The sequence below is a fragment of the Hydra vulgaris genome, chromosome 03 (assembly GCF_038396675.1).
Source record: "Hydra vulgaris chromosome 03, alternate assembly HydraT2T_AEP".
Lineage (NCBI taxonomy): Eukaryota > Metazoa > Cnidaria > Hydrozoa > Anthoathecata > Hydridae > Hydra > Hydra vulgaris.
Window position 1 is genome coordinate 28,422,347 of NC_088922.1, and position 26,862 is coordinate 28,449,208.

Genomic DNA, 26,862 nt, shown 5'->3' on the forward strand with positions numbered 1-26,862 from the left:
TAGCCAGATGTTCCAATGCACCATTGTACACAGAACGGTACAAAAGAGCCTAAAGGTTTTAAATTGACCTTAATGTCATTGCTTGTGAAAGTAAAATATTTTTTATCATCCATAACAACAAGTCTCTCTTTAAGAAATTGCAACACAATTTATGACACCATCTAGCTATTATCTTGAGCTATTTCGTACTATATTTTGGAAAGGTACTGGAACACCTTCTTTGAAATAATTAAGTACAAATGATTTTTCCTTGTGTCTAACCATATTAAAAACACATTGATGCAAATATTTTAAATTGGACAAAATAATATAAAATTGATTTTTTTAAATTATAAATAAAGTACATTTATAACACTAATAAGAAATAAATAAAGAAGTATTTGATTGAGCTGCAGCTATTTACAATAAAAATGCGCTTAAGTCTAGTGGATTTAAAAAGTACTTTAATATCTTTTTTTATGACTAGAAAAAAGTTGCAAAATTAAAACATTTAGTTTAACCCTCCATTTTCAATAAACATCTAGACAAACGTAGTCAAAATTTTGTTAAATTTAATTAATAAAGATTTCCTGAAAAATCATAAATTTCATAAACTTTTTAACCAAAAGGAATATGCAAAAGGTTAAGTATAGCTGTTCAAACATTCACAAACATTCACAACATCATTACTTTAATAGGGGAGAGTGGTGTACCTCCGAGGTATTTTCAAACTTTTTCAAAAATTAACAAAAATACTTACAATATTTTCTGTAATAATATATTTTCATTAACTTTATGATATTAGTTACTCTAGGATTTTTTATTAAACAGACATTTTTTCATCCCTTTTTTTAAGTTTAAAAAACAGCTTACATTACAGCTAAGGTACACCACCGGTGGTGTACCTTGGAGGTATGTATTTTGTACCTTGGAGGTATTATTGTTTTAACAGATTAAGTACTCAACATGGTAGAAGTTTGATATAATGTTTACTTAAAGGATAATTGGACTTCACATTAGAGATAATATTAATCTATCTAGTTAGATTTATATTAACTATATATTAATTGATAACTATATTTAAATTTATAATAATACATAATTTCAACATAAGTTCAAATTATATATTACTATAAATTTAAACTAATTTATACTTAGAAGTATTAAAAACATACAAAAGAAATAATGTTGATTAAGAAAAGAGTAATAACAAATATCTACATTAAAGTTTAGTAATAATAAGTATTTCACTTTGATTTAGCATTTATCTACTCTACATTCAGGTAATCAAAGCTAATGCCAAATGAGTTTTTCTAGCTGTCGTGCTGAACCTCCTGTAATAGAGATATGTGACAACTAAAAGACCATGTCTAATTTGTCCAACTCGTGCACAGTTTTATAATCTCTTTAATAATTCAAGAAAATTATCAAAGAGAAAATAACAATTTGAAAAAAATAATTACAATTAACAAAGAAATACACACATATTATACTAAAGAAATTCTTAATAAACAAAAAAAATATCATAATAAACTATAATAATATATTACATTAAAAAAATACTTTCATAACAAATATTACTTATAACAGTATTTACGAAATCGTGCAAGTTTGTACCTTGATGGTACCACCAAGGTACACAACATTAGCTACCTCCAAGGTACACTGCTACCACAGATTTTACAAAACCACTACCATATGGGTATAGGTTAGGAGTTAAGCAGTTTCAAGCATGCATAAATGCAGCTGAAAACGCATTTTACAATTTTGGATAATCAGTTTTAAAACAAAGTTCATACCTACAGTTGTAGTAAAAAAAGAATGCTCTCTAAAAAATTACTTTTTGGTACCAGAAACATATTTTTATTTTTATTGCAACAACAAATGTGTTAAGCCGTGGTAAAACAACTCATTATGAGCCTTTACAGGTCAATACATGAAACTAAAATTTCAGTTTGAATTCATCACTCAAGATGGCAGCACAATTGACGTGCCTCCAAGGTACACTCACCTCCAAGTCATTACTCTCCCCTACACCAATAAAATCTTATCGAACATTTCTAATTTTAATCCTCCATCATTTAATTGAAAAATTTGTGTAACTTAAACCTATAGTTTACTTTAGCACTTTTTTTTTTGTGCGCATTTTTGCATAATCTGGAAAAGTTGTAAAACAGTTAAACTAACTTAACAGGTAATTTTTAACACAATAATTTACATTAATAATAAAGTGAAAAAAAAAAAAACATTTATGTACGGATTATGGCACTTTAAGTATAAATTCAGATGATACATATTTCATGCCAGGAATGATTTCAAATTAAAATAAGAAAATATCTTCCAAATGAGGTATATATTTAATAACATAATAAATGCTTTTTAAAAATCATTTAACAAATTAAATCAATTCTTTAAAGGAAATTACAGTATAAAGCATGTAAAAAATACTTTATAAAAACTAAATCTAAAAAAAATTCTTACCAACGCAATTATCACACATACTACAATGTGATGCTCTAGGTGGACGGAATATTTTACAAGTGAAGCAATACTTAAGTTTAAATTGTTTTCCTTTAATTTCAATATCAAGTTGTCTAGCTGGAGGTCGATAAACTCCAGGTTCATTAGTGGCTGGAACTAAAAACAAAAAAATCTTAACATTTCTTTTTTTTGAATAAATTTATTTTTAAAATGGCTGCAAGTAATATTAAACAGTGGTTCTAAAGAATTCTGAAGTTTTTAAAAAAAACAACTAGAATAAAAGTATTTTTGGAATAATTAAAAAGATGGAGATTTTCTAAACCACGAGTGAATCAAGATTATGTTTTGGTAGAAGAGATGTAACCTTTATTACAATCTTAAAGATACAGTAAAAAGGATGACAATTCAAGCGATAATGAGTTTTGATTAATGGAACTTGAGTTAATAGCTTGTTTAAGCAGAGACTATAATAGAATTTTAGAAAAGAGAAAGAGATACAATCTTACAATGATGGGACTATGCAATAAAAGTAAAATACAAGATTTAAATTATCATTTACATTTTAACTCTTTTAAATTATGTTATTTGATTCACAAAATAAAAATATTTAGATAATTCTCATTCATTTTACTAAATAATACATTAATTACTAATTTAAAAAATATATGAACTAAGGAAAAATATAAAGATATGATAAAGAAGCTAAAGAACTTGAAGGTAAGTTAAAGATAAGGTGAAGAAGACTCAGTTATATTGTTACTGTATTTTATAACAAAATCATTTTTTTATATAAATTTGTTTTTCCTTTGATTTTTATTTCTGATTTTTTACTTAATATAAAGTAAGTAATTGAAGATCAATAACTGAAATTATTTGGTGAACAATTTAAGAAGTTTTAAGACATTACTGATATAACATAATGCTAAATAGAAGAATGAAAGTGATTATTTTAATAAATTTAATCAAAAAATAATTTTTTTAATTAATTCAGTTTTTTAAATATACAAGAGAAACTTTTTATTTCACAATATTCGACATTATTTTAAGACAACATTCATTATGGCTTTTCTCAACCCTGTTAGTGAGATTAGGTTCTGTTTACAAATTTTTGCTTTCAATTTTACCCAAAATTTTTCGATGGCATTTAAATTGGGTGAATTCCCTGGCTAGAGTGCAAGAACATTAATTGCATTTTCTTGGGGAATGCTTTAAAAATTTTTACCTGATGGCAAGTCGGCTTGCCATGCATCAAAATATCGAACTTTCTAATTTGAAACAAATTAGACAAATTGTTTTTAAAAATTTCCAAATAACTTACAACACTGACAGTGTCACCTTGTTGTAAAAGGTGTAAACCAGCACATCAGGTGACTGATTGTTTTGGTTTAACTATTGATTGCACCCAAAATCACAGTTGCTGGACATTGCTTAACAAAAGATGGAATGTATTGTGGATTGAAGCATGAGTTTGGTGGCAGATGAACATTAACTTTGTGTGCTGATAACTATATGAGAACATGACATGTTGCCTCATTTTAACTGTCCAATCCTTTTTCTTCTTTTTTTCTGCAAAACATGAGGCAATCATAAATATTTTTTTGAAAAAGACATGGTTTTAATGCAGCACATAAAATTAAAGATTAAAGTCTTTGGCAAGATGTCTTTGAACTGTGCAGGCACTCATATTTTTGTTAGGAGGCATTTGAGTAAGAACATGTGAGTTTGAAATATGTATGTCTTTCACAGCTAAACAACATATCATGTTGTCAGTTTTTGGAATGGTAAAAACATGTGTATTTTAATAATGACTGATTCATTAAAAATAATTTCAATGAATATAGAGTATATAAGATAATTTTTAACAGGTTGATAACTATTCAATCACTTAAGCAATGAGTGATTGTGTGTCGCAAGCACACATATTATTTAAGAAGTTACTATAACAATTATGAGTGGCTGGTTAGTTTTGGCTATAACTGTGCTTATAACTAATTATAACTAAAGTTAATTATAAGTAAAGTTAGTTTATAACTAAAAACCATAAATTGATTATATTATACAAATACATATATTTACAATACATTTTTGAACCTTGCCTAGAAGAAAGAAAGCATTTAAAGAAAAAATAAGTAATAAAAAAACTACAAAAAAGTGACAAAAGTATTCCATACTAAAATAGATCAAACAGGTAGTAAGAAAATAAGAAGAGTAATAAAATGACGAGCACAATAACGAGAAACATACGCTATACTTAGCATACACTAACTTTAGATTGAATACATGAACTCCATAAAAGGTCAGTAATAAAAGAAAATCTTTAAAGACATAAAGTAGAGGACTCAGTAACAATCTAATATTCAACAGAAAAACATCAACATAATAGTTAGTAATGAGTTTTGTTTGTGTTAGTTTTGTGCTAACAAACATCTATATTAAGGAATGTGAAGACCTTTTATCAAGAATTGAACATATTTGAATTTAAATCGATACCATTATTGTTCTGAGTTCGATCCCCACCACGTCTCTGGTAGTACTGCACTCAGCTTGTTGCTCTGAGCAGCAACTTTGTTTGTCAAGGTTTGCGTTAATGAGAAGTTAACGAGTTCAGAGAGAGTTGTAATCACAATAAAAAAATAAAAATAAAAAAGTATTTTCTGCGAATGTAGTGGTCCTTTGGCTTTAGTGGGGTGAATTACACACACACATACCTTGTTATGAAATTTTGTTGAGTAACAGAAAAGTGTAACTCAAGTAAATGTAACTTTACACAATATACATATTTACAATGTTAAAAGTTAAAATTCCCACCACGCCCCTGGCAGTACCACGCTCAACTTGTTTCTCTGCGCAGAGGCCTTGTTTGTCAAGGTTCATGTTTCGGAGTTATAGAGTTGAGAGGGTTATAACCACAAGTAGCCTCCTCATCTGTAGTGGCCTTCTCAGCCTTGGGGAGGTGAATTACAAAGTCAAGATCAATATCTTAGTAAAATATTTATAAAGTATCTTTAAACTTAACAATATTGTTATAAAAAAAATATATAAAAACTTTTTTCCTTATTTTATCCGATAACATAAAATTTATTTCCTTATTTTAAACTTATATAAATATTTTTTTTGCCGACCTGATTTCGACCTCTAAAATATTTAGATCTACAAATTACTGCCTACCTTTTTTTTTTTTTTAAACATCTTGACTTCCAACAAGGCTGCAAACAACCACTAATTAGAGTTAAAAGTTACTGGAAGAGAAAAGATGAAGATTGTAGACCAAGATAACGATAGACGGACGACTTAAAAGATTGCAAATTATATAAATCAGGAAATCAAGATGAAGAAAAAGAATTCCAAAGAACTGATATTTGAGGAAAAAAACTAGACAAACAAGAGTTTTTGGAGCACTTAGGAACAATCACAGAAAAAGGATGAGACTTAATTCAATGACGAGTAACACGAGAATGATTTTTAGTAGATGGCATCAAGAGATGCAAGTTCTTTAGAGCAGTGCTCATTATAGTATTTGTAGAAAAGAGAAAGAGAAGCAACATTACTATGATGTGATAATGGTTGGAGGATGGCTGCAAGAGCATGTCCAACTATGTTTACAATGCCTTTTTGCACCTTGTCTAAAAAAGAAAGGCCATCATTAGAAGATTCACCCCAGATATGGCAACAGTATTCCATACAAGGCCGGATTTAAGATTTATAGATATAGAGAATAGAATCCGAAGTAAGAAAGTGTTGAGCTCGATAAAAAGATGCAACCTTAGCAGATGGTAATTTTGCAACAGATTTGATATATGGTTTCCAAGAAAGATCGGAAGTAAGAGTTAATCCTAGATGATGAAGAGTGGATGATGTACTCATCGAGTACATTACCATTCATTAAATATAGGAAGATCTAAAGTATTGCGATAACGATTGCCTGAAAAAAATTGAGTTTTATCTGTATTGAAGTTCACCAGCCACTGTGAGCCCCATGCTGTAGTAGAAGAGAGATCCTTTTCAAGCTCAAATGACCCCTCCAAGCAATCAGAGAGTGTTGGCTTCTTATCACGACAAGAATAAATGGTAGTTACTTCAGCAAACGATGCCACGTTAGATGTGAGAATATCTGGAAGATCGTTAATGTAAATTAAAAAGAGTATAGTTTCAAGGAAAGAATCTTGAGGAACCCCTGAAGTTACAGAATAAGAAGAGTGCTGTCCATCGAGGACAACTTTTATACTACGATTGGTAAGGAAGGATTCAACAAACTTGAAGATGTTGCCAGATACACCATAAGAAGAAAGCTTATGGAGAAGACAAGCATACCAAACTTTATCAAAAGCTTTTGAAATGTCAACAGTGATGGCTTTAACCTCTCCACCTTTATCAAATGCACAATAAAACCTATTGGTTATTACTGTTAGCAAATCAGCTGTAGAACGAGAAGATCGAAATCCATATTGATGGTCAGAAAGTAAGTTATTAGATTCAAGATGAGAAATTATGTGTTTGTTAATTAAAGATTCTAAAACCTTGCTTAAGATAGGAAGAAGACTAATGGGACGGTAGTTGTACGAATCAGATCGCTCTCCAGAATTTTTGAAGATAGGGATAACAGATGCTGCTTTCCATCAGGCTGGAAAACAGGCTTTCCATCAGGCTGGACTCTGATAAGCACTTGTTGAATAGTTTTGAGAGTATAGATGACAGCTCCGGAGAACAATACTGCAAGACAATAACAGCTATGTTGTCTGGGCCACAAGCTGTAGAAGAGTCTAAGCAGGAAATCACTTAAGATACAGAAGCTGGAGTGATACAAATGTCAAGCAATGGATCAACCTGTTTGTTGGCAATATCAGGTAGAATGCAACTAGTGGAATCAAGAGATAATATTGATGAAAAGTTTTTAGCAATCAATTCAGCTTTGTCTTTAGGTGAGGTGACAAAGTCTGAATCATACAAGAGGGGTGGAATTAAAGATTTGCCCTGATTATTAATGCTATTAAAGATTCTCCAGAAGTCATGAGAGCCTAATTTTTGTGATGAGATACAAGATTTCACGAGCTGAGTATAGCAGGCTTTGGCGTTAGACAAAACCTTTTTTTAATGGTTTCTAGCAGTAATAAACAGACGTCTGTTTTCTGGAGAATTGTTTTGCTGATAGATATGGAACTAACAGTTTCGATTGGCAATCGCAGCATCACAATGTGAGGAAAACCATGGCGGAGAGTGAGGATTGACCTGGTATCGTTGAGAGAGAAAAAAAGATTCCATGCCAGTCTGAATCAACAAAGTTATGTAAGAAGCACATTTGTCGACAGGAAGACAAAAGATTTCTACCCAAGGGTCATCAAGTATAAAATAACGGATAGAATCCCAGTCAGCTTTAAGGTAGTTGAAAGAGGTACCATAATAGGGGGATTCAGGTGATGAAGAAGAATGAGATATTAGTTTTAAAGAGATCAAACTGTGATCAGAAGCACCTAAGGGTGAATATGGAGAAACTGAGCACTGGCTTGGATCAGAAGCAAAACATAAAACGAGTAGAGAAGGTAAATGATTTGGGTTGTCTGGAAAGCGAGTTGTAAATTGATTATTTGAGTTAAGGATTGAGAAGAACAAAAGTTGTAAGTTTAAATGCCTGTAGAGTCACTGACACTAGAGCCAAACCATTCAGTGTGATGAGCATTAAAGTCACCAACAACAATATTGGCTGATGGATAAAGAGAGAGGACCTGAAATAACATCAAAAAGAGTGCAGTCTCGAGAGGAAGGAGAGCGATATAGAACAAATAAAAAGGCAATAGAGTGAAGTGGTGCTATACGAAAGCACATAAAAGAATAGTCTGTGGATTCAAACGTAATTTCCTGACAATTCTTCCTGTGAGTTCTTTTAAATGTAATTTGAAAGAATTCTTTCAAATGTAATTTAAAATGTAAATGTCCTGGCCAAGCATGTGACTATTGGAATCTTTATGAACTTAAGGAAGATAACCATCAACTTTAAGATCGCAAGATGAGACAGCTGAACTCAAATTAGTCTCACAAAGAGTAAGTAGGTCTGCTGAACTTTGCAAGAGACAAGACTCAACAGAAGAAAAGTTATTTCGAAGACTACGAATATGAATTAATGATAGGTTTAGGGAACTTGGTGATGATGATGGTTTTTTGTGTTTTATAGTTTTTGGTACTTTATTCATTTTTAAATTTTTAATTAAAAAGTTAAATAATTAAAAAGTTAAAAAATGATAAAAAGACGCTTAACCAAAATCGCTTACTGCTTATGTAAAATTGCTTAAGGCGTACATAAATCTTTCTATGTGTAATGCTTTAAAACAAAGTCTGCAGCACTCTTAACATTGACAGTTAAAATTATATTTTTAAAATAAAAGTATTAAAAATATATTTATTTAATATGTATATTAATTTCTTTTAAAAATTAGGACAAAATAAAATTAGTACATATTTTAAAAAATGTTTATGAATAAGTTTTAACCCATAATTTTCAAGAAAGGTTAAATTTGAACCTTGAAAAATTTGTTCAAAATGGTTACTAATATTTTCAAACCTGATTTTTTTGATATTAGTACTTGTATAAAGATTACACAAAGGAATCATTATATACACAAAGAAAAAAAAGAGAAAAACTGCAATTAGTGAAAAAATAACACAGTAAATAAACAGTTAAATTTGTAAAAACAAAATTTAAATTTTACAAAGGTATACAAGCACACAAACATTGTTAAAAGTTTACTAATTATGAAGTAACATAAACTAATTATAATGCTAGTGCCAATAAATAAAACATTACTCCATCAAATAATCCAAACTTTTGATTGAATTGTTTATTTTTATTTGAATTTAAATAAATATATTCCTTGAATCTTTCAAAATTCTTTTTGATTGCACGACCTCTTCAATTGTTAACTTTTCACACACTTAAAAATAGTGCAATATAAATAGTTGATAAATAGTTCTGAACTCTTTTATACACAAAAAGATAAAAAGAGTCATAAAAGTTGAAAATTAAGGTAATAAAATCATATTTTTAAATATTTATGCGACACAAAGATCGCAAAAAGTTACCAACGGAGCTGTCCAGTTATGTAGACCTGGAAGATGTGAAAATAAAAATAGATTGTAGATGTTGCTGAATAAAAAATAATGATCATAAGAAAATATAAACTGTGTGGCAAGACTTTTGTGAAGTAGAAGAACGAAGAATGGATGCTAAGGGGGCATGGGGCAATAGGGAGAAACAACTAAAGCTCTAGTCACTCTATGTTCTACTGTGTGTAGGACATAAGCAATAAAGAAAAAATATTTGATCTACTGATTTTAGAGACTGTTAATGCCTACAGGTGTGATGATGTATTGCATTAGTCTCATTTTGTTTTCATCTCAGGTGAATAGAAAGCTAAACACATTCACTCAATGCGCTTATGGGCTTGCACATCAGAGCCAGGCGTAAGACCTACAGAATGGATTTCAATTGATCGAATGCACACATTACTCATCATAGGCCACAAGCTACTCTTAGCCAAATGAGCTACAACCCCATACTGCAGTGTTGTACCATCATATTCGTCCGGTGGCACGGGACAACTCGTTTTTTCCAAATGCAACTGAAATTTTAAAAAAATTTCTGTCAGTAGCCTGGCAAGACGAGCAGACAGCTTGTTACTTATAAGAGTGTATTTATTAATAAAATTATATTTTAATTGAAGTAGAAAAGCATCTAGAAAAATAGAGTGGATATTAAAATAATATTTAAAACTTATTAAAGAACTGAAACAACTATATAAAACCGTACTGTATCAAAAGTTTAGCATTATGAAGACCGTTACTAATGGTCCGTAAAAACATGTGTTAATTTTAAAATCAACTGATAAAAGCTTTTTATTGGTTGATTTTAAAAATAATGCGCGTTTTTACGGACTATTAGTAACGTTTTTCACAATGCCAAACTTTTTATAAACTACATTTTTATAAAGTTTTTTAAGTATTTGTAAAAGTTCCTTAAGTTTTTTATAATATTTGAATATCCACTTTATATTTTCTAGATACTTATCTACTTTTATTAAAGTTTTTTGTTTTGTTTTTTATAGCTTTTTCCCTAACAAACTTATAATAATTTGCTCTTTAAAAACAAAGTACACGGCTTTGCATAAACTAAAACTTTAAAAATATCATTAGTTTCACCTGAGAAAAATACAAAAAAAAAACTTTTACACTGGACTACTGATTATCATTGTGGACAACTCAAAAGAGAAATAAAAACTGTTTTCCCCTGCAGGGCGACTGGGAAAAAACCGGAGGGTACACCACTGTACTGGTGTGGAATGATGTGCTATGAAGTGAGATTTTAGATCAAAGTACATAGTCAGCGAGCGCTGATCCAATGTGCACTGTGGAGCATCTGAATGAACATGCACATGATTGTCAGCATAGTCATAAGGTCATTGAGCGCCATAACCACATCCAGCAGGATAGCTTAATGCCCATTTTTTGTCGCTGTGATGTACCTTAGTTAAGAAGTAGTTGGGGCTCACCAGCCACTATGAATAAATTTTTAATTGTTTATGCAACAAATCGCAAAAATGCAACAAGATCGCAAAAAGTGATCAAGGGAGCCATTTAGTTACAAAGGCCTGGGAGATCTGATAATAGAATCAGATTGTAGATGATGTCATCTAGGTAAAAAACATAAATGAATGTAAAGACTATTAGGTAGGAGGAATAATGTTGAAAATTCATTAAGGTGATAAAATCATATTTTTTATGTTCATATAATAAAGGACTAAATAATACAGAAAATCAACAATAAAATCATGACTATTTCTAATATTAAAATCAATAATGCTGCATTCTCTTTTTATATCAGAACTAATGAAGAGTTTGCAAACGTTTAATTTATAATTTCTTTGTTCTAATGATTATACATATTTGCCTCTATGTTAATATTATTTTCATTCTTTTCAACAAGAAAATCAACAAGATATAAACTTTTTCGTTTTAATAAATAATTTTGAAAGCTTTATTTTTCTTTTACCCTTTTTTCCAAGTTTGTATTTCGAACCTTTAGTTCTTCCTATTTTTTTAAAATTGCACCAGCTGTCAAACATTCAAGGTAGCAAGAATCTGATGAGAATAAATTCTAACAAATTCTGTTTTTTGCACTTTTATACTGATTTTCTTCTAAATTAGTATTAAGTATTTTTGCGTTTTGTGTTATTTGTCTGCATTTTGATCCCAGAAAGATTTTTAAAAAGTTTTTAGATCCAAGCAAGATTTGCAAAATATTTATTAAATTATCAGAACCGCAACTATACCCTATTTAAATTAAATCTCTGCATGGAAGCCAATAATATTTTAAAGTTACATTTAGTTTGATTTACTGAATGAATACCAAGTACATCGCAGTAAATTTACATATAAACTAAATCAAAACAACCAGTTAATTTACTATAGCAGGCCTTGTTAATAAATATTACACTGCTTGCATTTTAAGTGTGAAAAGGCGATTTTCCTGCGCGTTAAACTGTTTTACGTTACACAAAAACTTATATCTTTTAGAATATTTAAATTATCTTTTGATATTGTTTATGTGATGTGTTATTCAGAAGATATTAGGTTGTAAGTAAAAGCATATAACCGCAATTGTGAACTAATTGATTTTTAGTTAAAAAAAAAGTTTGTTTAATTTATTTTTTTTTAATTAAAAATTCAAAAATAGCTTAAGTTTCAAGCTTAAATTTTTCATCATACTTAATTTAAAAAATACATAAAAAAAAGTGCTTATGATTAACTGTTTATTAAAGTATTGCCTGACCATCGATTGGCAAGATCCAAGGGCAAATTCATGGGGAGTATGGGAAAGGGGTTGTCACCCTTCCCCCATCTCCCCATCCTCCTTAAGAAGAGGGAAAAGTCAACACTAGACTTAACAAACTTAGAAATAAATGACTTTTTAGTGCTGAAGTTGCTTTTTTGGTTTTTCGAAGTTTTTTCATTACCAATAATTTTTTAGATTGGTCATTTGGTCATAGAAAGAACGTCAATTAGAAATGATGAACAAGTTTATGAGTAGTAGATGAATATTTTACCAAAGTCAAGTTTTTTTTAAAAAAATTGTTGATAGTATATTTGCTTTACTTAAGCACTGTTTAAAACTGCAAAATAGTATGAAATTGTAACTATAATTAAATGAAACTTGTAACAACTAGTAGAAGAAACAAAATAGATTCAGTCAGATTGCAAATGATTGACCAGATTTGGCTACTTGAGTATTCAAACTCAAATTACCTCCTCGATGATATTTATAAAAGTCTATACAAAAATATATTTATAACAAATACTTGAGAAAAAAAATGATACTATTTAGCATAATTAACTTTTTCTTGTTTCTAAAAATGTTTTTCCTGTAATCACGATGATTTTATGGATTTTTCTTTGGTAACAGGAACTATTACATTGCTCACAACTAAAACGTTACTTAGTTAATAACTATCAGTTAAGAAAATTTTATGCTAGCTTCATTTGGAAAAAAATTAAAGACATGTGGCTACAATAATTATATTTTAAAGAAAAATAATTGTTACACTTAGTAAGGCTGGCTATCATTTAATGCGCCTTAAATTTGTTCCTAGACTAATATTGTTTAAAATAAGATAATGGCAACGTGTTTTTAAAAAAGCGGAATAAACTTCTAGCTTATGATAGTTATTTGTATTTCCTAATGACATTTTCATTTTCTATATAAGGGGTTTTATGTTAACTATGGCTTTCAACAAATCAAATGTTCAACCTTTCTATACATTTTTTAAGTTTATCATATTATCATAATTTATCAAATGGATAACATATGAATAAAAACAGTCACTTTGAAAACTTTTGAAAAATGGAATCTTTCAGAAATTTTTTGTACAGAAACTGCTAAAGAGAATGGAATTACGTATATTGTAAAAATCTTCTGTAATGTATATGTGCTTTATCAAGATAATATCTTGGCCAATACCAAAGAAGCAATAAGATCAGCCACATTACGTTATATAATCGGGACACATTACATTAAAAATGATGGCATTTCTTAGTATTAACAAAGTACTATCCACAGAAATGCAATCCAATTTTCAAATGATTTAAAGGAAAATAAATAAGCAAAAGCAAACGACAAAGATCAAGAGGTTAATAGTCATACTTTTTATTCATTTTATATTTTAAACAAATTGTTTTTAAATTTGAGTTAGTTTACTTTTTTAAAATAAAAATCATTTTTAAAATTTAAATACATAATAATGATTTACTACGTAAATGAACCCAAAATAAAATAAGGTCATCAAACTGTCTAATTTCAATTGAATTCTTAATTAACTTCATATATTTTGAGAAATTTGTTTACAATTTATTTATGAACTTTTAAGAAATTGTATCTTCTATTTCTACTAGGTGGAAATCAAGAAACTCAACATTAGTTTGTGTTCAACAATATTGACAGCGAAAGAAAGATATACAAATAATTACTACAAAAACTTGGTAAAAATAGCTAATGAAATGGCTTGCCATACAACTCTCATGTACATTTTTCATGTAAGTTTTGGTTTCTTGTCAAATTTGTTACTTTTTAACTAATAACTGTGGATTTGTGAAATGTACAAACCAAGTTCAAATTTAAACTTTAATTGTAGTTCCCAATTATTTGCATGAAAATATTGATTATATAAGTATTTTATTATATCTTAAGGTTGAGTGTGTATGCATCACAGGATCAAACTTTATTAAACGTAAAGAAACAGGGTTCACTGTTTGTGAACCCTGTTTCTTTATGTTTAATAAAGTTTGATTGTAAAGAAACAGGGTTCAGTGTTGTGCCAATACTGTATGTGAGAAGTGTTTTGAAATTCTTAAAAATTACAACTTCTTTTCGATACTTAGCGATGGAAGTCAAGCATGAAAATCTGGAAAAGAAAAAGAACTTGTTTTAGTCCGCACAGAGCACAAAGAAATGCCGATTTATATATGGTTACCGAGTTATTGGAAATTTCACAACTTAGTTGAAGTGACTCAAACTGAATAATTGCTGGAATTAACAGTGTCTTTCAGTCAGATAATTCATTTTTTTAAATATGTACTAAAGATTATAATAAAAACTTGTTTCAGCCACAGCTGACAGTGCAAGTGTTAATTTTGTTGAAAACAATGGTGCCCTAACACAGTTACAAACATCTTGCAAATGGTTATTGAAAATACATTATATTAACCACAGAATTGAATTAGCAGTTAAAGATACTTTTAAAGATATAACAGAATTTATTAGGACTGAAGAATTTTATTTATCAAGTTATTACCTACTGAAAAATTCCATTAAATTAAAAAGTGAAGTTGAGGCTGCTACAAAAGGAATAACTTATTATATTTTACCAAAAATAGGAATAGAAAAAAAGAGGAATAACTAATATTTTTATATTATATTTTACCGAAAATAACTGGTTAAAGATTTGTTGGACACAGAAGAGCACTTTCTAGTCTTCTCAAGACATGCCTTTCTTTCAGCTTTTCTTTCAGCTTATGAAAATTACGAGAGTGAAACAAAAAATGTGAAAACAATCGGAAAAGTAAAAGGTTTTTTAAAATTATTTAAATGCCAACCCTTTGAGCATTTTATTGATTTTTAAATAAGATGCATGATTTTTAAATTGATAAACTTGATTATAAAAATTTGACTGAAAAACCTGTGTTTTTTTTATTGTGGGTCTTTTATATTTTTAACTGAAATATTAGAAGAATACACAAATACTATGATGATAAAATGCATATTTTTGAAACAAAGAAATGAATTTTATAAAACTATATAAGTTTATTGCGATAAAACTTTTTTTAAATTTTTTATTGCAATAAACTTAAAGTTTTTGCGATAAAAAATTTCAGAAATTTTTGACCCTAGGCATACTATGCTTAGAAATTAAAACTTAAAAATTTAAGTATAATTAATTTTTTCCTTCAAATGATTTTTAAGTTGATGGCTTCATTCAATTTTTTTATTCAAATTCTTTTGCAATAAAAAGTGAAAGAAAAAAATTTGGTCAAATAAATCGAATTATATTTCCTTAAGTTTAAGTATATGCTTAAATTATTTAAAAAAAAAAAAAAATTTGAACAGAAGTAAAATATAAAAAAACAAAAAATAGTTTAAACAAGAAACAAAAAATAATTAACTATTCAAAATGTTTACGATTTAAATAAAACTTTCTTCCTCATTTGCACTATGTTATAAATCTGATATTGTTACTGTAGCTAGATATACCTTTAACTTTCAGGTAAGATCCTCGCTATACCACTGGGTATTACATACGCTGCTGCAATTAAATTTATAATTAATGAGCATTAAAATTCTTTTGAATTTTTCTAATTTTTTTTTATTTTCAAATTTCAATTGCAAATTTATTTAAATAAGAGAATTTTAGACTTAAAGTTTTGAAAATTTTAAGACTAAAAGTTATTATAGCAGGCCTTGTTACAAGATTTTGCTGCATAAGAAAAACGCTTAATGCATTTTAAAATAACTTATATCAATTATATCAAAAACTATGTTGCTTATATTTGGAAACTTTTTAATTTCATGTTTAAAAATGACCAACAATAAAATTTGTACGGGATGAGACTCGTACTTAGTTTTAATTAAAAGTTTTTTCCACTCTCATAAAGAAGCACCACTTTGAAAACCAGTATTTATTAATGGCGTTTCAAACTGGTCACTAATTGCCTTGATTTCCGCCACTCCCTTGAGTCTTCATCTTCCACTATCCAGTGTATTGGATCGATAAATTTCATGTTTCTATACATGGAGAATTCACAAGAGTAATTGTGAAATTTACTTGAAAGTAAATCATGAAGTTTAGGAAAAATCACATTTAATTTCATGCATTTTTTGAATTGTTATATCTTGATCAAACTTGCTCATCTCCATGGTTACAATAATGTAGGATTTTTTGGTTATTTTTGTTTGTCACCAGCTCTTTGAAAGGAACAATCAATTTCATTTTGATCAGTGACCAAATAGTGCATTACAAAGCTGTCATAAAATTTTTCTTTTTTTCCAATCGATTTTATTTCAACATCTATTTCCATTAAAGTTTGATTGATAGTTGTCAGAATTTTGTGTGGTAACAACTCATTTTTTTCGAAAATTTTTGAAGCTGGAATAATAACTTCCAAACAATCTAAATATAAACCGACTAGCACAAGAAGTTATTATAGGTTACTTTTAGGTATATCACTTTAGTGGAGCAACAAAAAGTAGATTTCTACAAGTTCAAAAAACAAGCTAACACGGTAAACATCTATATGTTTATCATTGTTGACTTGTCTTTTGAGCTTGTGTATAACATATTTCTAGCTTTTTTCTTCTCTCAACTACAATGTAAAATACTCACAAAATACAAAGAGCAAAATCTTTTTTAGATTAACAAACTTTATTGTGTATTATTTTTGTAGAGTGTTTTAAAGAAACAAAGATTTTTTATGTGTAAAGATTTCATATAAAATTTTAAAAAGATTGGAAGATTTTTATGTATAAAGATTGCATTTAAACTATTTTTATAAAAGGAATACGCTATAAATGCACTAGCTGTGTTAGATTTTAATAATTAATCTAAAAATGACATTGGAAAACACATTTGATCTGAATGTTCATTAAAATAATAATAAATTAATTTGCTTGGTATAATACTTATAAAACACATACAAATCGCCCACTAGGCAGTATTAGTTAAAAAATACAGTATAGATTTTAAACATTATAAAGTATAGCATGACTTTTTAATTTATTAATTTATAAAGCCAAGTGCCCTAGCAAGGTTGTGGCAAGAGAGATGTAAGTCTTAAAAGCACTTATTTAAACATGGCGGCAGAATTTATGACCTCAAAATCATTAGTTCTTTATTTTTATTGCTAACTATATTTTTAAATAGTTCAAATTGAGCAAAAATGTTTCTTTACTTTTTGCCTTTCATTAATTAATCATTAAATCTTTAAATAAAATAAAAATTGTAAAATACTGTAAATATTCAATTAAGTCTTTTTATGTACAATTTTACAGTTTTCAGTAACATATAGGCCAATTTAATAAACATTGAAAAATGCCCCTTTCCCTGATAGTCGGTAAAATGCGATTCATAAACAGTGAACCGGTAAAATGCAAACTTTTTTGTGACATTTTAATGACTACAGTTTGATATTTAAAAAAATATTTGCATTTTACCGGTTTGCAGTTCGTGGTTTGCAGTTTGGATTTTACCGACTACCCCTTCCCCTTTAGGGATAGAGGTGCATATTATGTTAAACTTTAAATAAAGCTTGTTGTGGCAATAAAATTTTATATGCTTAGCAAATAACAGGATAAAACAATTTTAGAAAATTTTGAAAACAAATTATTATAGTTGTTACTTATAATTACAATAAAAAAATTCAACAAAATACCAAAAAAAAAAAAAAAAAAGTGTTTTTCAAAGGGGGCATTCTAAAATTTCTATAATTTACTTCACAATATTTTACCATAAAATTGTCCATAACAACTGCCTAAATAAGACAAAAAATTACCCATTAAATAAAAAATAATTTATCTTTTTTTGAAAATTTCCAAAATTTCCAGAAAATTTATCAAGTCTAAAATTTCCAGAAAATTTTCATGCTTAAGTACGTTAGATCAAGAAACAATAAATTAGAAAAAACAGTGCCTAATTTTTTTTTGCTTTGATTTTATTTGATTCGGTCTATAGATTATAGGTTCATATGGTCTATACAGGGCCGCAGAGAGAAAGTTGCAAAAAGGGGAAGACTACTTTAAATTATTAAGATGCGAAATATCTTCCATAAACTTGCCTTATATTTGAAGCTTTACTTTTTACTGGTTCCTGATCATTTAACCAGATGAATGAGAATCTTAACGAAACCCAATTTTGCCTTGGGCACCAAAATGCTAGGGTTGCCAAAAGACAAAGAACAAAAAAAAAATCATTATGAGATTTTAATTATAAAAAAGTAAAAAAAATAGTTTTTACTGATGAGGTATAAAATAAATTGGTGATTAACTTACTTTGTTTGTATTACCAAAGAATTAAAGTTTTAAATAATTTATTTCATCAATAAACTATTAAAGAAAAAAATTATTTAAAACTATAACACAACCATCAGGTCTGGTCACAGAGAACCGCTGTTGAAGAAATTAGAAGCTTAAGTTAAAACCAAATTAAAAAAAGTTGGCGTGCTTATGCTTTCTCACCAAACTCAGCATATAATGTAAAAAAATGACCTGTTTAAAACCCCAACTAACCAAAGGTTACCCAGGACATATGAAAGCCTGGTGTTGCTTTCCTTTATCAATATTAAAATTTTATGTAAAAAGTTTCATTAATTATTGTAATAAATATAAGATCTTTTGTTTTCAGTTGCAGTCCCACTAGAAAGAAGGCAGAAGATCTTACTTTACAAGCTTTTAGGCACTTGACTTCCAGTTCAGATTGCCGATATAAGACTAATTACAAAACAACCACAGAAAATTATTGCTGGATATGCAGTTTTTTCCATGAGTTTCTCAAACCTAAGCTTGAAGTATATATCTTTAATAATGCGCTTTGTCATTTCTTTCAACAAATTCAATTAAAATTGGGTTTCGTTAAGATTCTCATTAATCTGGTTAAATGATCAGGAACCAGTAAAAAGTAAAGCTTCAAATATAAGGCAAGTTTATGGAAGATATTTCGCATCTTAATAATTTAAAGTAGTCTTCATTTTTCATGCCAGTATCTGTCAGAAAAGGTGAAAGGGCCACTACGAAACAAGAGATTTAAGAATGTCTATCGGACATACAATTTGAAAAAGAATTGGATAAAAGTCTGTTGTTTGATAAATTATATAATAATAATAATTTATGCAAGTAAAAAAGCAAAAAAAGAGTGTTTTCAATATTAATTTTAAAGAATGTGTTTCTTAATCCTAATCAGTGAATGTGTTGCAATAGTTTTATTTAACCCAGATTAAATCCAGATTTTCTTGAAAATATGGATGTAAATTAAAGAACTAAGAGTAAAGAATACTTATTGTAACATCCCTTAGAAAAAATGAGGTCATTTTTTTTTTGAATTCAAACACTTTTAGTTTGGCAGTTTGGTCGGTATTGCCGAATGCCATATTTCTGCCGAAGACCATATTTCTGAGGGCTGTTTTATTAGTATTTGTAACAGGACCGAACTGCATACATGGTTTATGTGTTTAATTTATTTGTTGTTTTAATGAAATTTACCTTGAACATACTCGATTGTATGTTGGCTTTTGAAATTTGCGAAAAATTGAAATTTGATGAAAAGACTGGAGTCTTAGAAAGAAGGAGAAAGAACAAAAAAAAGGTGATTGAGTGAACTGGTATTAAACAAAAGCATATGAAAGAAAAGTCAATATTCAATCAAAATCAAACCTGATCTCACAACAAATAAGAAAAAATATTTACACATTTTGTAAGAGACAAAACTTAACAGATAAAAAGTTACTTCAAAAACTCAAGCCTTCCCAAGAAGTGCGTGCGGTCGCATGCCTTGGTTGTCCACATTTAAAGTATTTTTTTTAGACAAACTAACCACGGCAGTTCGCATCTTTTCAACTTATAAAGCGTTTCAATAATTCGTGGCAAAAAGCTAAACTAAGAAAAAATAAAACAACCCTATAAAAAGGAAACAAAATTGTAACAAAATATCAAGTTTAATTAAATAAACTAGAAAATTTAACAATTAAAAAAAGTAAATTAAAAATTTTTTTTTTTTAATAAAATTTTTATACAACTTTTGTATTCTTATTTTTAGAGTCGTAGTTGAAAAAATCATCTTTTATAATGATTAAACAATAATTGAAAGTTTTGATATGCAATTTATTCACGATTTTTATGAGTCTATATAATTAAGAAACTAATTTGCTATGTACACTAGAACTATAAGAAGTTTTGTTAATTTTTTTTTTTAAAGTTTATTTGTTTAAGTTTATTTGTTTTTACGTCTTTTCGCTTATAAAAAAGTTTTAACTATATTTGACGTTTTTCTCAATACTTATATAATAGGAAAATAAGTAAATTTATTGTTATTTATTTGTAAAAAATATTATTTGATCAATAAATTTTTTTAATGATGGAATAAGTTAAATAAAAGAAATAATATAGCTTCTTTAATAAATGTATTTACCGCATTTGATGCATGTCTGAAATTGTATCTTTTATATTTCCTAATTTCCAATGTTAATACGAATTACTAGAGATTATGAACATAACATATTTAAAAAATACTTAAGCAAAGCATAATATAAAAATTGGTAACATTTTACTAATATATTTTCTTAAATTGCATTGTTACTCTAGTCAATATATTTTAGTCAGTTTAAGGTTAAACCGCATTACACGAAATTACTCTTCTCTTATTTTTAATGCAAACATCAAAAAAAGGTGCTTGCATTAAAAATAACAGAACGCTTTCCAAACATCAATAAAAGGTTTACCATATTGTTGATGTTTGGAAAACGGATTAAATTAGTAAGCTTTGAATAAAGCACCCAAGATAGTTAACAGTTTTTATTTTTAAATGTTTTCTCAATATCACAATTAATATATAATTTAAGATAGCATGTGATATAATTTATACGATATTTATAAAACTTTGAATTGTTAAAGATTCAAATTTATTAATCTGCATCTCTTTACACATGAGTTACATACAGGCTTCAGCAGGAGTAAATGTGCATGGACTATATAATTTTATATAGTCCATCCACATTTAAATATAATTAAAAACAAAAATACTACAGCCAAAAGCAATGTTTTTTTGATCAAGATACCCTGAAGTTTTTAATTATCTAAAATATATTTTTCTTTACTTATTTCATTGACAAGTGACATTTAACATACAACATAATAGTAATATAAAATAACTTAAAGTATATTTAAAACAAGTAAAAATTAAACTACATGTGAACTAAAGATTAGAACAGAATGAAAGTTATGATTTTACAAATAATGTAAACAGAGTAGAGAATAAAACTAGTGTCTCTCTGCGATGGGATTCACATCAAAGACAAATAAAATTAAGTTTAATCTTAAATTTATCAAAAAGCACAAAATCTAATCAAAATTACAAAAACAGAGATAATGATGCTATTAATACAGCTTTAGGGGAGATAATTGAAATTATTTATTAAGGGGAGATAATTGAACTTATTGCAGATAAAGAAATAAAAAAGTAAACAAAGAACTTTAACTTAGGCCAATGATGACCTTTCACCATGGATGAGACATTGAAAAGTTAAGTTTATTTTGCCAATTTTTTCAAAGGTTAATGTTTTTTGTTTTGTTTTTTTCTTTTTTTTCAGTAGGTGTTGAAATAAGTTCAACTAATGTGTAGTCTTGTCTAATTAGGACATTTTTTGTGACATTTTTGAGATTGATATAATATTATTAAAGATAATTTAATTTTCTTATTCTACATTAGACTAAATAAGAATGATTTTATTTTGATAGGCTTGATGAAAAATTAGTTTTTTTGGTTAGCAGTCCTTGTTTTTTGTCTGTGTTCACTATTTTTAACTAATTTACATTATATAACAAAATAATTAACTAGGCACACATATCTAACACAATATGATAATAAATCACAAAAATGCCTGTTAATCTGCTAATATCTAGGTATCTAACAAAACTTTTGTATTGTAGGATAATAAAAGTAATTGTTAGGAAATCATTCTCTCCCCCCTCCATCCTTGAAGATTTTTAATAGTTTTTTATTTTGATAAATCGTCAGCCAAGAACCAAGAGGCTGTATGTCCATTTTTTGTGCTTCCAAGAAAATCAAGTTTTAAAGTTTAATTTGTAAAGACTTTCTGCCAGAATGTCTGAATAACTTTTTAAATATTTTCAAAAGTTGTAATATTCTTAAAACGAGATTCATTAGACACATACCCCATTGGTTGTTGAATATTTATCAATAATAGACAGAAAAAAATAAAAAATGTGGACATAAGGCCTCTTGGTTCTCAGCTGACAAAATATATTTTGTTGGTTTATGATTTTACTTATAGAGACATAAAGCACTCAAAACAATTATTTAAAGATTGTGATCAAAATTATAAAGCCAAATAACACACAAGAAAAGCTTATTTTAAAAATCAACTAAGATTAAGTTTTCATTAAAAGTTATACTATCATTTCCAGAGAAGTATTTTTCATATTACATTGTTATGATAAAATCTAGCAAAATTAAAAACAAGTTTTTAAATAAAAGTTTACTAATCAACCAATTACTCCCTACAATTTTGGGGAACTTTTGTGAGGTGCTCACAGCTCAGCTAATGTTATTTTACAAAAAATCCACTAAGGTAAATCTATGGTAGTGTCCATACAATTGCATGATAATAGCATTAAGTTTATGTTCTAAAAATCGATATTCAGACAAACATTGCACAGAAACAATAGAGTTTCTTGAAAATGCAAGTGGTTGTGGGATTAATATTCGGACAAACAAACAATTCGACGCCATCAAAACGATAAGCTATCGATTGTTAATAGCTTTTTATTAGACATTTGTATATTAATCGATTGTTGATGGCTTTGTATTACAACTATGAAAAAAAAAATTTCAGTTTCAATTAAACTCATTATGACATCAAACATAGTTGGTAAACAAATACATTGGATTTGAAAATGGGCATTTAATTTTGTAATAAGTTTGTAATAGCAAGTGAAATAAAAAATATTTTTATTGACAACATAGTAGAAAATAATGAGCATTATCTAATTGAATCCCATTTCTATTTTATTTCTAAATCTTCATTATCAAATTATTTTTCTGTGTAACCTTGAAAAAACCATTTAAAACCATTTTTATTAAAACTTTGGCATATAAATTTAAATAAACATAAATTATTAAAACTTTGGCATATCACACGAGCAGTTAACGTCTGAGAGAAAAATAAAATATACACTAAAACTATTAGAGAGTTATTTTTTAAACAAAGCATATTAAGACAGTTGTCAAGTTATAAATTTTGTGCTGTTTTATAAAGGTCAAATACTAATCATATAAATTTAACAAACCTCCCTAAAAAAGACATCCTATCCTGTGTCACTTTTTTCATTATTTAATTACCATGAATTAATCATTCTCACCAAAATATAAACAAATTTCTCTATAGGTGTGCTTCTGGATAATCTTGCTTGTTCATACAATATTGCTCATTGTCAATGTCCCCAATTCTAAGTACTGAAAAGGTGACTCATCAACTCAGTTCATTACAGCTTAAAAAATAAGTTTTGTAATTTATATACATTTGTTCGGCTAAACATAAGCTGCTACCACATCCATAGCTAAGAAACAGTTATCTTTCCATTAACTTAATTCTAAAGCTGACTTTGTCTCCAGTTCAAACTAGTAAGATGTCTTCAATTTATTTACAGTACAGAAAATTATTTTTTCAGAATTAAAATATACTGCCAAGTGCATCTTTAATGTTTAACCTTTATCATTATGCAAAAATATATACATTCAAGTCTCATTTTAAACCATGATGTTAACTTAACTTTTTTTTGTTACATTAAGTATAAGTGTTTATTGCAATGTTGTGTTCAACAATGCCTATTTGATTAAATTAAAGAATTTTTAAAATGTTTAACATTTTTAAATTTGTAAAAGTTTTGAAAAAAATTTTTGAACTAATTTACTTTATAAAAGTATTTTTGATTTAAAAAAAAAAAAAAAAAAATTATGTCAAACAAGGTTGTTGACTATAATCTTGTTCCTAAGCGCAGTGGCATTGTTTGTCAAGATTCTTGATTTAAAGTTATAGAATTGAAAATGGAATGCTACAATAATTAACAAACAATCGAAACAAAAACAAAAAGAAAATTAGAAAAAAAAAATAGCCTTTTTAACTTAGTGGTTTCTCAACCTTGAGGAAGTGAATATGTAAAAAAATAAGTATAAAAAATGAAAGGCTTGGCCAGGAAGGCGTGCGATTTCAAGTCTTTATATGACCATGCAAATAGTAGTTTGCTTTGATGATTTAACCATGGTTTTTAACAAATGCACTGAAAAAAATTTGTTTAATAATAATTATGGATAATTATGTTGAAAGTAGATAACTTTAGTAAAGATAAATGACACGTTTATCTTAACTAAGGTTTTTATATTAGCAAAACCCTTATAAATAAAGTTTAAAAGTTAGTTAATGACTTTAAACTTTAATGAAAGTTGTGTAAAGTTTTATTTATATTATTTAATTACATAAAATTTTTTATAAGCAAAATAAAAAAGCATAAACTAAAAAAAAAATTTAATTTTATAAGCGACAACTTAAAACAGCGATGGTCTCTTTAATAAATTTTATATAAGAATCATTTAATTTAATTCACTCGAAAAGTAAAAAGATTTTGTTGAGAAGAAAAAAAGACAAACTTTTTTGAAAGCCATTTGAACTTTGATCTTCACTTATGATTTTTATATTATTGAAACGCATTTAAATAAAGTAACAAACCACTGCTAATGATTTTTTATAAAAATATTTATGAATAATATATATATTTTTATATTTGTTTAAGTGTGTATTTTTTATTATAAATGTATTTTAATAAAAAAAAACTATATCAACTTTTTAAATAAACAATTTAACTATTTTTTCTTTTTTTTTATATTACTGCAAAGAATTGCCAAGAATCATTTTTTTAACTTTTAAATGTGCGCATTTATTTAACAATCGTTAGATGTAAGTTGTTAGTTTATTAAAAAAGTTTTATCATTATAGTTTATTATTTATTTTAGCTAAGTTTTGATTTAATTTTTTTATTTTAGTTTTAGTTAAAACACTTTTATTTTGTTATTCAGTTCTTTTTTTACGAAGATTTATTTGCTTCATTGCAATAAGTTTTTTTTAAATTTCTTTATAGTTAAGAAAATGTATACAAATTTTCAAAACATATTAACAGTCGTGGTCAAGTTTTAAAATAAAATAGTATTTTCGTGGTCAAATTATGACATGAAATTCCACGCCTTTGGTCATTTTTTTTTATTTATTCCAAAAAAAAAAGTATACCTAATGACTTTTCTATGTATGATGCCTCATCTATACCAGCACGTGGAATAATACCTGGATCACTAAAAGCTGTTCTCAATAGCATTACCATAACAAAAATAAATAACCAGCCTCCAACTATTGGAATAGCTATAGATAACTCTTTATAAAGATAAGGACAACTAAATAAATCAACATAAAAATAATTATTATATTTTTTTGTACTTGTGCATTATAAATACTAAAAATTATTTTCAATTTTATTAGGTATTTAACAAAATCTCTTGTAAAAAAATATAGAAAAAAAATATTACTGAACATAATATTTATAAACAAAATATAGCATTTGTAATTCTATCAACTAAATTTGTTTCACATTTCTATCTATTGAATGGATTAGAGTCATGGGTCAAATATAATACTAAACAATAATTGCATTTAGTTACTTACACTTCCTATAAAAACAAAACAAAAATTAATTCTTAGAACTTTGTTCAAATAATTGTAAAATCAATCACTTGATACTTAATCTCAATCACTATCTATTAACTAGATTATGATATAAAATGCATAACAGAAAATCACTTTAAGAAATAATTTTTCTTAAAAAAGTGGTTCTTGAAGTTTTAAACATTTTTGATCCACCTAATATATAAATATATATATATATATATATATATATATATATATATATATATATATATATATATATATATATATATATATATATATATATATTAGGTGGTTTCGTAAATTTTAACGGTTTTGTATTATAAAGCGGTTTTATTTTTTATAACGGTTTTTAATATACTTGATAATGAAATGTTCCCTCGAAATACCATAAAAATAAATATATTTTTAACAAATACAAATAAATCCATAAAAGTTTTATTTTAAAATATTTATACAAATAAAATCTATTGAAGATGCCAACATTAAAAAAAAAACATATATATATATATATATCAAGCCTTCTCAGTAGACATGTGTGGTCGCAGACCTTATATGACCACGCATATAATATTTTATTTTGACAACTTGGTCGTGGCATCTTGCATGTTTTAAGTTAGCACATTTAAAAAATGCATTGATTAAACAAATGTAAATTTAAACTAAAATTAAAAATAAACAAACTATAAACTGAAATGAGAAATACTAACTAAAAAAAAAACTAAGCTTAAAAAATAAAAAATAAACCAGAAAAAATAAAAGCACAAAATTAATGTTTTTATTTAATTAAAAAGTGTTTCACTACAAAGAATTTTTAAAAAGTTGAAGCTTCAAAGTTATTTAATCAAAGCTTTTTAAAAAATTATTTAAAAATTT

At 27.2% G+C, this 26,862-nt stretch overlaps 1 protein-coding gene across 2 annotated transcripts in view; it reads right to left on the reverse strand.

The window, feature by feature from the left end:
* LOC100211263 (palmitoyltransferase ZDHHC14) overlaps positions 1-26,862 on the reverse strand; it is a 108,959-nt gene that overhangs the window by 64,214 nt on the left and 17,883 nt on the right. For both annotated transcript variants that reach the window (XM_065792876.1, XM_065792877.1), the window contains exons 2-3: positions 25,558-25,718; positions 2,461-2,616 (exon numbers count right to left, since the gene is read on the reverse strand). In XM_065792876.1, coding sequence (XP_065648948.1) covers positions 2,461-2,616; positions 25,558-25,718 — 317 coding nt within the window. The remainder of the gene's footprint in view (positions 1-2,460; positions 2,617-25,557; positions 25,719-26,862) is intronic.